Source organism: Magnolia sinica, chromosome 12 (assembly GCF_029962835.1).
Source record: "Magnolia sinica isolate HGM2019 chromosome 12, MsV1, whole genome shotgun sequence".
NCBI classification, from domain to species: Eukaryota; Viridiplantae; Streptophyta; class Magnoliopsida; order Magnoliales; family Magnoliaceae; genus Magnolia; species Magnolia sinica.
Window position 1 is genome coordinate 39,240,869 of NC_080584.1, and position 17,109 is coordinate 39,257,977.

At 35.7% G+C, this 17,109-nt stretch overlaps 1 protein-coding gene and 1 long non-coding RNA gene across 2 annotated transcripts in view; both read left to right on the top strand.

The window, feature by feature from the left end:
* The first annotated feature begins 13,360 nt into the window (after window positions 1–13,360).
* Window positions 13,361–17,109, top strand: part of LOC131220022 (probable uridine nucleosidase 2) — a 31,139-nt gene continuing 27,390 nt past the window's right edge. The window contains exons 1-4 of the mRNA XM_058214998.1: window positions 13,361–13,460; window positions 13,542–13,629; window positions 14,002–14,191; window positions 14,292–14,396. Coding sequence (XP_058070981.1) covers window positions 13,361–13,460; window positions 13,542–13,629; window positions 14,002–14,191; window positions 14,292–14,396 — 483 coding nt within the window. The remainder of the gene's footprint in view (window positions 13,461–13,541; window positions 13,630–14,001; window positions 14,192–14,291; window positions 14,397–17,109) is intronic.
* LOC131221250 (uncharacterized) lies at window positions 15,997–17,053 on the top strand. The gene is made up of 2 exons (XR_009159134.1): window positions 15,997–16,748; window positions 16,876–17,053. It is a non-coding gene; the product is annotated as an uncharacterized LOC131221250 (long non-coding RNA).

Sequence of the window (17,109 nt, forward strand, 5' to 3'; positions counted from 1 at the left end):
TCTATTGCTGGTCGGTGTTGAAGTTTGAAAAGGGTGAGCTCTCAGTCCTGGGGGAGGGGGGGGGGGGGGGTGAATAGGACTATGCCAAAATAAAAAATTTACTGAACATAAATAATAAATAACTGAATCAATTGCAGATCTCAATCGTAATAGTCTTCAGAAATTGATTTAAACCTCTGTTCAAAGGACAACCTCACACCAAAAACAAATGTTTATGGTAGGACTACCTGATTTCTTGAACGTAGTAAGGATCAAGATCGCAAACTAAAACAAGAGGAAAATCAAGAAAGCTATCTATTACAAGCATTCACCATATGAACAAGAAAGAAGATATTACAAACATCCAGCACACATTTATCACATACATCATCATCCACCTCAAACACCAAGAGATATAGTGGTTCGGTGTGTACACCAACTGTTTTCAAATAGCCACACCTGCTCCACTCTCAATAATCACAACCCACACGTGATATTGGCATTCACTATGAAAAAAGGTTTACTCAGCTTCACTTTAAAACCTATATAGTTGTGTTTTCAATTGGGCTATCACAATTAAACCCCGCACTGAGATTTTCTGGCTGATCTCAGTCAAAACCACTACAGAGATTTTTCTGGCTAATCTTAAAAAAAAACCAAACAACAAATAATCAAAAAGTACTTTGTTCTTCTTGAAGACGCTTGTTTGATGTAGCCCGTAGAACCGCTTCGTGTAATGTAGATGTTCAATGTCCAACAAATATAATCAAGGGTTCTATGTTCTAAATAGATTTAAAATTATTTCAAACCTTGGGCTACTTGTTTGAATTCCTTGGATCTCAAAGGGTAGATGAAAACTCCCTTTAAAAGAAAATCAAATTCACAATACTGAGATCAAGGAGTTACAAAAACAAATAAGATATTTAAAAGATCTAAAATTATCGGACTATATCTTGATAATGACGGGAGCTTTTCTCTCAAAGTGGAAGCTTTCTGTGACTTAATTGAATGATTTAGAATAAGAAAAGACTTCTATTTATAGGCTGAAAAATGGTTCCTTCGACTGGTCTTAAATTCAACAAAATTTCAAATTTTCTTGCGCGATCGGATAAAACTAACCTTCGACTGGTCAAGTGGCTTGCTCGACTGGTTGAGTGGCTTACTTGACTGGATGAGCATAGCCCTTTATTGGTCGTGGGAGCCAAAAATATGTTGTTGGAGTTTGAGTCAAGCTCCACACGATTGGTCAAGCAGATGTCCACGACTGGTTAAGCAGGGTGCTTGACTGGTCGAGGATCTACCGGAAAATTTCAAAATTAAGTTTAAAACTTGGATTGGTTGAAGTAATTCTTGGACTGGTCGAACCAGGGCTTAGATTAGTCGAACTTAGGCTAGGACTAGTTGAATTTAAGTCTATTTAAAGTATAATAACCTGTATATAATATGCATAAGAAAGGACCTAAAGCTAAAGTCTTTTTAGGGTCACTTATACTTGAATCATTAGACATTGAACTCAAATATCCAGTAACTTCAGATCTTCTACTTGAAGCAGATTTGCATTAGAAGCTTGAACTTGAAGTAGACTTACTTTAGAAGACTAATCTTAGTAGCTTGATCTTCATGTCTTGTACTTCAAATCTTCATATGATGATGATCTTGAAGGTGAACTTTCCATCATATTTCACTTGAAGGTGAACTTTCCATCATACGAACAAGTCACACTCTAAATTGTTTTGTTTCACTGAAATTTGACAACAAAGGGTGCTTAATACATCATAACACTTACAATCTCCCCCTTTGTCAAATTTGTGACAAAACAAACTTAGAAGGTTATAATACGCAAACTACACAACTTCACAATCAACTTCATAATCATTTACAACACTCTTTCATTCACAATATATACTCCCCCTCAATCTATTCCCCCTCAGTTTAAGCTTTGGCTTTGACTAGACTTGTGTAGAGTACCTGTATTAAGAACTATACAGATATCCAAAATATACAGTCCACACAATCTAATTCATTTATGCATATGTTACCATAAGCATAACAAGCAAATGAGCAAATGAGCCAAACATCATGACCATAATAATAAGTCTCTCCCCCTTTTTGTCACAACTTAAGAAAGGAAGACATAAATCTAATTAAAGCAAAAATATAATTTGGAGAAAATAATGAGAGTAGCATCAAAGGATTGTCATAAAGATAGTAATAAGAAAAAAAGAGAGTGTTATCCAGAATAATCCCATACAAACCAAGTGAATAGAGAAAGTAAAGTTATACAGATCCAGTATAGAAAAACTCAAAGACTAATCAGAACCTGAGGAAGAAGGAGGTGGAATGGACGGGTCAATCTGATGAAGTCCCCTGGTAATGCGATGGAAATATTTGTGCATATACTTCATCGAAAATTTATGACTTTTATTCAGATTGTCCTGAGACATTTTTAACTCACCCACCTTCTCCTCCAGTGAGCGAAGACTCTCATCAAATTTAGACGGCTGAAAATCAGGGTTTGCCTCAGCATCAGTTTCCAATTCATCAAAGATATTATCCATAGTAGTGTCAGTTGGCAGAGTGTCTTCTTCTTCAACTTCTATGTCCTCCTCATCACGTTGGCCAGATAAGAACTTTAGGTTTGTCTTGTTGATATTGGAGTTATTGAATGGTAGAACCGCTGTCGGTGCGTCAGCAGGTGGCATGACTACATTACAATGAAGACCTAATGTAGTCATTAAATAGGTAAAAGGTATGTAACCATGATCAGGATGGAGATGAAATTGAATGATAATATAACAGATCAAGGAAGGAAGACAAATGGGAATGCCAAAAATGATAGAATGGAGAATATGACACATAAACGAGGTCAGCTTTGCCTTGTTCCCAAATCTAAGATACACATTGGCAATAAAGATGCGGTGTCGCTCTGATTCAGGCATTCTCTCAGCAAGAGTTGGTATAGGAATACTGTCATCATTAACATTGATGTCTAATAAACTCGAAATGAGATGTTTTTCAACATTATACATCCATTTTCTAAAACTAATGGAGAAAGATAGATCATCAAGAGACGCTTCACTAATTGGTGCATACATGCCTTGTGTAATAGAGCAGTATGCCTGTCCGCCCCAATTGAGGATGTTTTCCCAAGCTACAGGGTTAAGAATGGGAAGAAGATGAAAAGGAGCCAAATGATCAGCATTTACGGTACGCTCGATAATGATTTCCTTGTTGCGGAGATCCCGCACATATTCCACGTCTTCCTTAAGTGGCCGTAGGTATGCGCCCTAAGGGGAGTTGCCCTTAAAAAAGAAGCACAGGTTGCTTTCTTCCTAGAATGAACGTCCATTGGATGTAAACAATAGAGGAAATCAACAAACGAATGATGGGTTTCAAAGAAATCAGATTTTTGATCAAAATCCACAAAAATGAAATGGAAAACCCAAATCAATTTCAAAATGTAGCACAATAAGCATACAATGAGACCCAAATCTAGAAGGAAAATGAAAATGGAGCATTTACAATGATCCTATGAGAGATAGGTTCGAAGTCAAAGAGGGCCGAATGTGAAAGATGAAGAAATGAAGAAAATAAAGTGATTTTCTCTTTTTAAGACACCCACCTGCGCTCCATGACTGGTCGAGTACATGCTTGATCGGTCGTGATATATCGAAAAATTTAAATTTTATTTAAAAATTTTCAAAAATAATTGCATGGAAAAAATAAAAATTAAAGCATGCAAACAAAACATAATCTAATTAATTTGAATTACAGATACCAATATCAAGTTTCAAATTGGAAAAACTATTCCTGTCAAGCGGTTTAGTTAAGATGTCTCAAGTTGATTTTCAGTCTAGATATATTTTAAAGAAATACTTTTATCTTCAACCAATTCCCGAATGTAGTGATAACGAATGTCAATATGTTTTGTTCGAGAATGCTGGATGGAATTTTTTGAGATATTAATTGCGCTAGAGTTATTGTAATACAAGATCATAGTATCTTGCACAATTCTGTAATCTTTAAGCATTCTTTTCATCCAAACAAGCTGGGTACAAGCATTACCAGTTGCAATATATTCAGCCTTAACTGTGGATAATGATACCGAACTCTGTTTCTTACTATGCCAGGAAACTAAATAATTCCCAATATAGAAATATCCACCACTGGTAGATTTTCTATCATCAATGTTTTCTGCCCAGTTAGCATCTGTATATCTAGCTAATTGAACATTTGTATCATATAGATACCAGAGGCCTAAACTGGCAGTACTTGCGACATATCTAATAATGCGTTTGACAACAATAAGATGTGATTCCTTTGGATCTGATTGATATTTAGCATAGATACCTACACTAAATGCAATATCTAGTCTATTTGCAGTTAAGTATAAGAGACTACCAATCATACTACGATATTAACGAGCGTCTATACTTTTACCTATTTCATTTTTTGAGAAATTGAGAGTTGTACTCATAGGAGTATCGAATTTCTTACCATTTTCAAATCTAAATTTCTTAAACAGACTTAAAGTATACTTTGTTTGGGAAATGAAGACACAATCTTCTAGCTGTTTAACATATAAACTTAAAAAGTAGTTCAATTCTCCCACCATACTCATCTCGAACTTGGATTTCATAAGCTCTGTAAACTCAATGGACAGGTTAGTGCATGTAGAACCATAGATAATATTATCAACATATATCTGTATAATTAGTATGTGTTCATTATATTTTTTAACAAATAAGGTTTTATCAACGCTTCCCAGAATAAAATTATGACTGAGTAAAAACTTAGTCAGCTTCTCATACCATCCCTGGGAGCTTGTTTCAAACCGTAAAATGCCTTTTTAAGACGATAAACATGATTAGAGTGTTTAAGGTCCTCAAAGCCCTAAGGTTGTTCAACATAGACCTCTTCATGTAGATCACCATTTAAAGAAAGCACTTTTAAGATCGATTTGATATATTTTAAACTTTTTAAAGCAGGTAATGGATATAAATAATATGATGGATTCAAGATGAGCTACTGGAGCAAAGGTTTCATCATAATCAACTCCTTATATTTGAGTATACCCTTGTACAACTAATATAGCTTTGTTTCTAATTATATTTCCTAATTCATCAGATATGTTCTTGAAAATCCATTTAGTTCCAATTATATGTTTATTAGATGGTCTTGTAACCAAATACCAAACATCATTTCTAACAAACTGATTTAATTCATCTTACATGAAAACAATCCAATTTTTATCAGTAAGTGCTTCTTTTATGTTGGCTGGTTCTACTTGAGAAGTAAAGCAAACGTAGTTGCAAATATTTTCTAATTGTTTTCTAGTATGCACGCCAGTGAGATGATTGCCTAGTATTAGATCAGTAGGATGGTTTTTGACTGATCTTAGTTCAGTATTGACTGGATTAGATGATGAGTCAAGTTTTTCAATTATATTGACTTCATCATCTTCTGAACTAGAAGAGGGTGTGTTCAGGTGATCATTAATTACCACATTTATAGATTCCTGAATTACACCTTTTCTCTTGTTAAGAACTCGATAAGCTCTACTACTCAGAGCATAGCCTAAAAAATTTCTTCATCACTTTTGGCTTCAAACTTTCCTAAATTTTCACGGTCACGTAAGATGAAGCACTTATTTCCAAAAATTCAAAAGTATTTGACAGTAGATTTCTTATTAAACAACAATTCATAAGATGTTTTATCTTTAGATTTTCTAATGCACACACGGTTTATAATATAACATGCAGTGTTTATAGCTTCAACCCCTAAATTCTTAGGTAACATCATGCTATTTAGCATACATTGGCCATCTCTTGTAACACTCTATTTTTTCTTTCAACAACCCCATTTTGTTGAGGTGTTTTAGGAGCTGAAAACTCATGTGATATGCCATGATCGTTACAAAACTTCTCAAAATTACTATTTTCAAATTCCGTCCCATGATCACTTTCGATATTGATAACATTCATTTCTTTTTTCATTTGAATTCGTTTTAGAATCTTTTTAAGTTCATCGAGAATCTCAAAATTTTCTCTCATGAATGCTACCTAAGGAAATCTGGTAAAGCCATCAACAATCACCAGAAAATACTTCTTACCAACTCTACTCTCCGTTTTAGTTGGTCCAACAAGATCCATATGGAGAAGTTCAAGGGGTTTGGATGTGGCAGAGGAGTTCACCTTCTTGTGACTACTCCTTGTTTGTTTGCCAATTTGGCATGTGGCACATATTGTATCCACTTTCTTTAGTTTGGGTAGACCTCTAATAAGTTCAATTTTGCTCAGTCTATAGAGGTTTTGGTAGTTAACATGTCCAAGGCGTTTGTGCCATAATTCAGTTTCATCAGTTTGGACCATGTAACATGAGAATGTAGACAAACAAGACTCATTAATGATATAACAATTTTTAGATGTTTTACGACTACTTAATATCACACAACCTTTCTCATTTGAAATCTCACATCTTTGATTAGTAAATTTAATACTATGTTTGTTATCACAGATTTGAGATGTACTTAAAAGATTATGCTTAAGACTTTCAACATATAAGACATTTTTAAAAGGAGGAAGGTTAGAAATTTGTACCATGCCTTAGCCAATAATCTTACGGTTGCTTCCATCACTAAAAGTAACTGAGCCATCAGTCATTTCTTTATAGTTGGTGAACATAACTTTGTTACATGTCATGTGTCTTGAACAACCACTGTCTAGGTACCACTCTGAATAGCTAGAAGCCTTGAAGGTAGTGTGGGCAACAAGACAAGTAACTTTTAGAACCCATTTCATTGTAGTTCTGGGTTTTGGAGTACTATTGGTTTTCTTTACCTTAGTAGAATTGAAATTTCTCTGTTTATCAACTTTGATATTAGAGTTAGATTTGAGAAGCTCCTTAGGTAAGTCCACTATCTTTTCAGCTAAGGGGTTATAACTTAGTTTTCAAAAACTGAAGTTATTTGGATTGACTTTAGAAGCTTGAAAAGGTTTTAAATTTTTAAAGTTGTTTTAGTTATTATTTTTCAAGCTCTTTCCTTTTGAGTTTGAGGATTCTCTTTTAACAAATATAAGAGATACATTCTTATGTTTCAGAGGTGTATCTTTGATATAACTTAGACCCATTTTATCACCACATTTTCTGGATGCGGTTAATAAATTTTCAAGTTCAGGGTCTCATTGGGCATAACTCCAAGTATCCTTAGAACTCAATAGAGAAGAAACTTCAAGCTTTAGTTTCTCATTTTCTGTATTGAGTTTTTCAAGTTCAGAAGTTTTGAAACTTAAATCACATTTAGCTTTTTCATAACAATCAGAACGATGATATTTTTTTAAAATAAAATTTTCAAGTTCTTCTTTTAATTTAAAGAAATTTTCTTTTTGAAGCTTTAATTTGACAGCAATCTTACAACTCTCCTTATATAGGGCATTATAGGCATCTCGAAGATCTTCTTCATTTTTATTTTCAGGGTCACTCCTGAGATTCTCATAATCAGATGAATTGTAACTATCTGAGGAGGTGACTCTAGCTATAGTCATTAGAGCCTTTACTTCATTTGAAGTTTCTTATTCTGATTCATCCGACTCAGAAGAAACTTTAAAGCTGGATGATTCATCCCAAGTGGCTAACATGCCTTTTCTTTTTGGCTTGCCCCTTTTTGAACATTTATTTACCAAATGCCCATATTCATGGCAGTTGAAACACTGACCGTTTTTTTTTATAGAGATTTTTAATTTTTAGATTTTCTCTTTCTCTTCTCAGAGGATTTTTGAAAATCTACTCTTTTCTTACTTTAAAAAATCTTATAAGACTTTTTAGCAAGTAAAGCTATGTCATCCTCTGAGTTTTCAAAATTAGAATCACTATCTTTTAAAATAGATTAAATGATTTAAGAACTATGGACTTACCTTTGGGAGCTTTAAAATTTTAACTCATAGGTTTGAAGTGAACCAACTAACTCTTCAACCTTCATTTGTTCTGTATCTCTTAGTTCCTGAATGACAGTAACTTTGGAATTAAACCTCTCAAGAAGAGATCGTAGTATTTTAGCACAGACTTTGCTTTCTGGGACCCCATCTCCTAGACCCCACATAGAATTGACTATGTCATTTAGTTTCATATAGAAATCCATGAAAGACTCATTTTCTTCCATACAAATTTCCTCAAACTTACTAGTGAGGATCTGAACTTTAGACTTTTTAACAATAGTCGTTCCTTCATGTGTCATTTCAAGAATGTCCTAGGCTTGTTTAGTTGTATCACATGAAATGATTTTTTTTTTTTTTTTTGAATTCATCAGGTAATAGAGCACATGCAATTGCAATTAAAGCCTTAGCATTAGCACTGCTTTCACTTTTCTGAGGTATGGTCCATAAATACAAAGGTGTTTCTTTAATGGACTTGGTTCCATCACTACCTAGAACCTTAGACACTAGTGGTTTCCATTTAGTTACGTGGCTTGCCACACGCTTTCATCAATGAATTTTAAGAAAATCCTTATTCTGGATTTCTAATAAGCATAGTTTGAGCCATCAAAGGGTGGTGGCCTAGTAATAGACAAGTTATCGAAATTTAACATAATGAAAGCTATAGATCGATAAGCTCAGGAAATTAATCTAAGTGAATGAGCAACTTAGCTCTGATACCACTTGAAAAGGGAGAGATCTCAGTCCTAGAGGGGGGGCGGGGTGAATAGGACTATGCCAAAAAAAAAATAAAATTGTTGAACAAAAATAATAAATAATTTAATTAATCATAGATCTCAATTGTAATAGTCTTGAGAAATTGATTCAAATACTTTTTCAAAGGACAACCTTACACCAAAAATAAATGTTTATGGTAGGACAACTTAATTTCTTGAATGTAGTAAGGATCAAGATCGCAAACTAAAATAAGAGACAAATCAAGGAAGCTATCTATTACAAGCATTCACCACATGAACATGAAAGAAAGGATTACAAACATTCAGTACACATCCATCACACACATCATCATCCACCTCAAACACCAAGAGATATAGTGGTTCGGTGTGTACACCAACTGTTCTCAAATGGTCACACCTACTCCACTCTCAATAATCATAACCCACATGATATTGACTTCACTATGAAATATGGTTTTCTCAGGTTTACCTTAAAACCTATACAATTGTGTTTTCAATTGGGCTATCACAATCAAACCCCGCATTGAGATTTTTTAGCTGATCTCAGTCAAAACTATTACAGAGATTTTTCTGGCTAATCTAAGGAAAAAACTAAAAAGTAAATAATCAAAAAATACTTATCTTCTTCTTGAAGACACTTGTTTGATGTAGCCCGTAGAACCGCTTCGCTTGATGTAGATGTTTAATGTCTAACAAACATAATTAAAGGTTCTAGATCTAAATAGATTTTAAATTATCTCAAACCTTGGGCTACTTGTTTGAATTCCTTGGATCTCAAAGGTTAGATTAAAAACTCCATTTAAAAGAAAATCAAATTCACAATATTGAGATCAAGGAATTATAAACACAAATAAGCTATTTAAAAGACCTAAAATTACCGGACTATAGCTTGATAATGACGGGGGCTTTTCTCTCAAAGTGGAAGCTTTCCATGGCTTAATTGAATGATTTGGAATGAGAAAAGACCTCTATTTATAGGCTGAAAAAGGGTTCCTTTGACTAGTCTTAGATTCAACAAAATTTTAAATTTTTTGGTGGGATCGGATAAAATTAACCTTCGACTGGTCGAGTGGCCTGCTCGACTGGTCGTGGGAGCTAAAAATATATTTCTGGAGTTTGAGTTGAGCTCCCCATGACTGGTTAAGTAGGGTGCTCAACTGGTTGAGGATCTACTAGAAAATTTCGAAATTGAGTTTAAAACTTGGACTGGTTGAAGCAATTCTTGGACTAGTCGAACCAGAGCCTGGACTAGTTAAACTTAGGCTAGGACTAGTCGAATTTAAGTCTATTCAAAGTATAATAACCCGTAGATAATATGTATAAGAAATGACCTAAACGTAGGGTCTTTTTAGGGTCAATTATACCTGAATCATTGGACATTGAACTCAAATCTTCAGTAACTTCAGATCTTCTACTTGAAGTAGATTCGCATTAGAAGCTTGAACTTGAAGTAGACTCCCATTAGAAGACTGATCTTAGTAGCTTGATCTTCATGTCTTGTACTTCAAATCTTCATATGATGATAATCCTAAAGGTGAACTTTCCATCATATTAACAAGTCACACTCTAAATTGTTTTGTCTCACCAAAATTTGACAACAAAGGGTGCTTAATACATCATAGCACTTACAAAGTTCTTTTACTTGGGGTACCGAATATCTTACTCGGAGATGCAGTACTTTTTTTTGGGGAGCTTGTACCTTTTGTAGGGGAATCTATCTCATTCTTATCTCTTATTCCCTCGTAAGAACTCCATAAGAAGTTCATTATACCTATGCATTAGTAACAGTCAATGGATATAGGAATTTATGAAATAAAGAAATATAGTAGCACTATCAGTCAATAGAAATTAGAGAAGACGACATTCTAAATATAGTATCACATTGACTGTTATATAGCAAGCATTGTAAAATTCTGTTATACTAAAATCCGTATATACTTCAAACCTAATTTAACCACAAATCCCAAATACAAAAACACTGTAAATTAAAAATTCTATTGTTACATAGATAACATTATACAAAAGCAGAAATTAGACAAAGTCAATATCATTGCCGGATGTGAGGGAGACTGTCATTCCACATCCTCTCCGTAATCTCATCCCTTTTTTTCACCCATTCTTCTCTACCATGGTCTGTCACGCGAGATAATGTGCGATCTTCTGCAATAATAGTTACCTTCACAGGAGATGGCGAAATGTCCTCAGAACTGTCTCTACTATCCTTAACTACTTTAGTAAAACAATCTTCACCATAAACACAAATGAAGTTGTGTATAACACAACAAGCTATAACAATCTATACTTGAGCTATAAACTTGAACTGTGGTGCTATATGTAGTATAGGAAAATGGCCTTTTAAACTGAAACAACGTTCGATGATATTTTACAGTTGGGCATGACGATAATTAAAGAGTTCTTTCTTATTAGCAGGCTTTCTTCATGTACGAAACTCATTCAAATGATATGTGACACCTCGATAAGGTGCCATAAACCTAGGAGAATGCGCATATCCTGCATCAACGATATAATATTTTCCTACACAAAGTAATGTATGGATATTAAGCATATTACATTTGACATGCTATTACTTTAGAGGAAAAGCACAACATTCTTTATTTACCATGAGGAACAAGGAAATAGTCTGATTGATGGGTTAACACATTTTGCAAAATATGAGCATCAGAGGTAGAACCATCCCAACCCGCAAGCACATATACAAATTTCATATCAAATGTACAAGCTACCATTACATTTTGAGACAGAAAACCTTTTTGATTTAGAAAGGTGACGCTTTGGGCAAATATGTGGGTATATGAGTCCTATCAAGTGCCCCAATACAATCCTATAAGAAAGTTAATCTGACTTTTAAGTTATTATTTGTGATCAACACATACTTCATATCATATAAATAGTTTCTCAGAATGTTTTACCTGAAAGTATGGATTCCACATTGTATTATCGGATATCTCTTTGGGAGTATGTAAACATGGGAACTTCACATATTGCGGATAAAATCCAATTACAACATCAAGTACTCTGTTGAAATGACGACTAACTGTCTCTCTAGACCTTGATAAATGATGACCAATGACACAGTTTCATATGTTGTGGCCGATAGTATGCAGGAACATTACCACTTGTTCCTCTAAAATGCACCTCCTTGAATCAGAAAGTAAATTTCTATCTCTAATTAAAGAGCACAATTCGAAGAACTTATCCCAACCCATTCTTAGCTATGCTAGACAGTCAACATTGATCTTCTTTATGATTCCATTTATGAATCTATTTCTCTATATCACCACCCCTAGGTGAAGCCTTGATACAATAACAGTGATAGTATTCAACAACTCCCATAATACACGCAGACGCTACAATCGTGGTTAATGCCGCTGCTATTTCATTTTCATTCCAATCACTATTGGATGACTGATTTTGGCTAGGTCACCACTATGAGACCCTATAAGACAAATGGGGTACTAACCTGTTATTCTTTTCAGTTATTTTCTATTTATTAGTGCAAATGACACTAGAAGACTATACGTACAGCAAGACATTAAAGTACAAACAAGGTAAGTTCAAATCACATCATATGGATTCTTAACATGATCGGCATATCCAAAATATATCTATCTGTGAAGTATATTACAATTAGGTAGTCTCAAACGTAGCACTTGTTACAGTCGAGCAAAATGAGTTTGTGATTAGGAGAAGTTTAACAGTAACATAACAAAAAATATACTGAGACTAAAATAAGAGTATATTAGTAATATATGTTTGATTTTAGGATTGCATCAGTAGTGTAATTATGCACCTTTAGTCTTTGTTACAATGGAATGAACTGATTAGTATCAGGATCTGCATGCATGCGAGACTTGTTTGCACCAGTGGGTGACAGTTAGACCTCACTACTTACGATATGCAAAAATATTATGGAAGTTAGAATCGACATGATCTTAGAGCATCTTTACAATATAGTTTGCAAAACCTAAAACTATATGATAGTCTTTCAGACATCTAGCTAAACACTGAATATTCATAATACGATAGAATACAATCACAACAAACAAGAGTTTGAACATGCATCATATCCGCCTTATGAGAAGAAGGATGATGCATTCAAAATCATGTAAAGTTGAAAAAGGAGTAATTACCTTAAACAATCAAGAAGCCACTGCATATTACAAACCCTACAAAATACTTTTAGAACTGAGGTTTTTTGTGGAAGAAGATGGAAGATAATATACTCTTTTATAGCCATTCCCGAAATAGAGTTTGTATCGGTTAATGGAGTTCATTTCTACCACACTGGATGACATGCAAAGGTCATGTCCTAGGTGTCAGAGGTGAATCCATCTCCCGGATACACTGCTGATACGTAATGTTGTCAAGAAGATCTCTCTTTACAAAAATCAGATTCGAGTGTATTGCATGGGATAACCTCTTTTTAGGGTATAGGAGAGAACTGTCTCTACTATACTCAACTGCTCCTATAAAAGAAGGTACATTGAGAGTAACTGTATCCATCACTCTAAAGATGGATATTCTCAACATAAAACCCTAATCACCTTTTGTCCCTGAAATTGTAATGGAAAGAAAATAAACTACCTGGTTTCACAAAATCTATTAGAATAATTTTTAAAGAGCGGAAGAAAGATCGATTTATGCCAAAGTCACGCAGCGGCTAAACTCATCTCATCTTCGTCGTAGCCGAGGATGAAAGAGGCTAACATCCAACCAAACGTCTCAGATGTGGTCGGAGAAGCACTATCTCCGCTCTCACAGGAGGTGAGGACGAATGAAGAAGTAGAAGGAGGTTGTAGAAAGGTGCTATGGACCACCGAACCACTGCATGAATGAAACCCCCTTTTTTTTTTTTTTTTTTTTTTTCTGCTAGCGGTGCAGTGCACTGAAAGCGTTGCACTGCACGATGCATTGTGGAATGACAGCGGAGATGTGTGTCCTTACAAATCTGGTTTGACGACGTACTCGGCCGACACATGGACGCCGGATTTCAATTCAAATTCAAATGCTGCATTATGTATTATTTTATATATAAACAATGCAATAAAATCTGGGCCGTTAATCCAAACACGCCCTAAGAGAAAAAAGAAAGAAAGTGACATGTCCTACCTGGTGCGCATGTGAATGCATGTGTATGTGCTGTAATGGGCTTTTCAATAACTATTGTTCAAGAAGAGAAATGTACATTTTGCATTTAACACATCCACGCAAGAAAGCATGCAGATTCATGCGTGGTTGCTCCGGCACATGTATGTGACACATTTATGAATCAATTTTAAGGGGATGATTGCCTTACTTCTGTTCTTTTTTTTCTTTCTTTTTTTTGGCATGTGAAAGAAAGGTACAAAGCTTCGTATTGCTGATTTTGTCCATGGTACGGATGGACTAGGAAACCAAAACTTCCCTCCACCAAAAGGAAAGCCAATTGACCAGCAAGCTGCCTCATTTCTTGTTCAGCAAGCAAATCTGTTCCCTGGAGAAGTTATTGTGGTTGCACTAGGCCTGCTTACAAATATTGCTTTGGTGAGCTTCTCGATCTTTTGCTTTGAATAAACAGCCTCTTTCTGTAAGTCTTAGTTTCACAGTAAACCGTAATACCTAATAGGTATCTTTCTAAATACAGGCTATTCAACTTGATCCTGGATTTCCAAAAAAGATTGGGCAGATTGTTATTCTCGGCGGGGCTTTTTCAGTTAATGGGAACGTTAATCCAGCAGCTGAGGCCAATGTATGCCAATTCTAATTATGCTGTCCTTGGTACATTTTTAATAATCTGCAAATGTTTCATTTCTTCTAGATTTTAGTGCTCTTCTTCATCATTAGTGGAGGTCATTTGGAAAGAAATCAAGAAACTGCCAGGGAAAAAAATCAGCAGGACTTTTTTTCAATATGATCGAAAATTTTAAAGTAGAAAAGAAATGAATGGAAGTTACTAGTTAGTAGATGTCAGTTTAAGGGCTGGCATGGAAACAGAAATTACATCGCTACAAGAAAACTTTTAGGAAGCTCATATTCTCAAGAGATCGAAATATTGAGGGAGGTTCGTGCAAAGCATTGTTAAGCATTGCCTGTCAAGTGACGCATGAAAGCGTGAGTACTTCAATCTGATCAACTTACCAATGTTAGATACACATTAGAATTTTGTATCTGTAGGATACTCATGTTTACTTACATGCATCATGACCTATGCTTTTGTATCTCTAACAAAATGACTGTGGGTTCCTTGTGAATAGGAAGTTTCTTTCCAAATACAAACTAGTAGGTTGTGTTATAGTTATCCATTGGGGAAGGAATATCCTTTATTTATAGGTAATGCAATTTCTCCGAGAAAGCAGAAAGGGAGAATTATCAATGGTGAAACATGGCCAGCTCCATCTTTGGCCACAGCGTCCAACCAAGAGTTCTAGGGATGAGATGAAGGAAACTAACATCCTAGACAGCGTCTCTTTAAATCCATTTACAATGAATTGCTGTTCCGAAGGTGCCGACTAGACTCAGAAACCCAATAAATAGCAGACTCCGAGTCTTCCCTTCATTGACGATTTGGTCTGAAGTTTCACTCCACAGCCTGAACATATAGGACAAGACTAGTGCAGATGCTCTAGGGAAGAGATATCCAAATACTTGAGACAAGATTGTGGTGCTAGTTCATCTCCATTATTTTAATCAGTGGTATGTTGTCCACCATACACATGGCAGAAATGCATATCAATCCAGACTGCAAATAGTAGGTAAATGGAGTATATATAGGCCGAATATCAGGATCATTGAAAGGTGCTATCATTTGTCGCTATGGAATGGACGGTAAAAGATAAAATGGTTGAAAGCCTGAATCGAACGGTGAAATCAAAAGATGCTATCATTGGTTGCTATTGAATGGATGGTAAAAGATAAAATGGTTGAAAGCCTGAATCGGTAGGTGAAATCAGTTAAGCACATCCCATCAGTGCAATTTATGGGTTATAAGTGTGATCCATCCACAATGGGGCCATTGTTGTCAAATAGCATGAGTGATTATATGCGACCCAAGGGGCATGTGCACATATGCGATAGCATAATCACATATGCCATTGCACAGCCTTCCAAATTTTTTACGTTTTTTCATCGCATAAGTGATGACATGATCGCATATTCAATTGCATAATCGCATAAATCATCACAAATGCCATGGCATAATACCTACTGGTCATAAAACCACATATGCCACTATGGCATATGCGATCTATTCCTCCAAAATGGCATATGCGATCACATAAGCAATTATGTAATTGCATATCACTACAAGAAAGTGGGCCATTACCAACTCTTTTTTTTGCCGATGACCAATACGAAGCACGGGCAAAGGTAAGAATCGTTGGGCTTTGTGTGGTTGCTGAGGATAGAAGGAAATGAGCACCACTGAAAGCGTGGTGTTAGGGGAACTCTTTGCGCTAATTAAAAGCAGCAGCTAGAAAAAGCTAAAAGAAATGAGCGTTCGTTTCTTATATCATCTCTCTACTAGTGCCCTCCACCCCCATTCCCTCTCTCTCTCACTCCCCGCCCCGCCCCCCCCCCCCCCCCCCACTCTCTCTCTCTCTCGGCACCCTCTTCCCCTATTCCCTTTCCCTCCCTCTCTCTCTCTACAACTTGGAGTAGATCTAGTTTGGATTTCCTTTAGCCTTTCCCCCTTCACTCGTTTTTAGGGTTTTGAATATGGCTTGGAGCAAATCTCGTTGAGGTCGAAGCATTTGGTGGAGGGTTTCTTGTAGAAATTGCATTTTGTGAGAGAAGTCCCGTTTTTTGATTTTTTAGGCATTTGGAGTTATAGATCTGATTGGCATTGAATTGCAAATTCCAGACGTGCCGAAGAAAGCGAAAGAGGAGTTCGATTTCTAGACGAGCAGGGGCCTAATTTTATCATGTGAGGTCGGTTTTTTCAAAGGGGTTTTGAAGATTCTCGAGAAGGACGAGCATAATTCAATGGGGTGGGACTGGAAGAGGTTTTTAAGATATTTTTTGAAGTGAGTTTTGATCCTTGCAAGGAAGCGACAGGATCTTGCCATGGTTTCATGATCCCATTGCAGAAGACTAGGGTTTTGGGGTGGGTTTTGCGCAGCAAGGCCATTTGGTTTTTTCTCCATCTCTCTCTCTCTCTCTCTCTCTCTCTCTCTCTCTCTTTGAAATCTCACCGACTTCTCCTAAATTCCCATTTGACTTCATTTTTTTAGTGCTTTCGCAATTCATTCTTGATGCTCAAAGATCGGTTGGATGGTTCCATGATGAGTCTAACTCGGGACTCACTGACGATTCCAGCTACTCCAAACCCCGACCGCTACTTACTGTCTTAGAATTTCTTGGTGTTTGTTGTTGTTTGATATGTGAGAAGTGTATTTGGTGTGAGTTCAATTGTGGCTAGAGGTACCTTAGTAATATGCTTTGGATTTATTATAGGTAATTTGGAT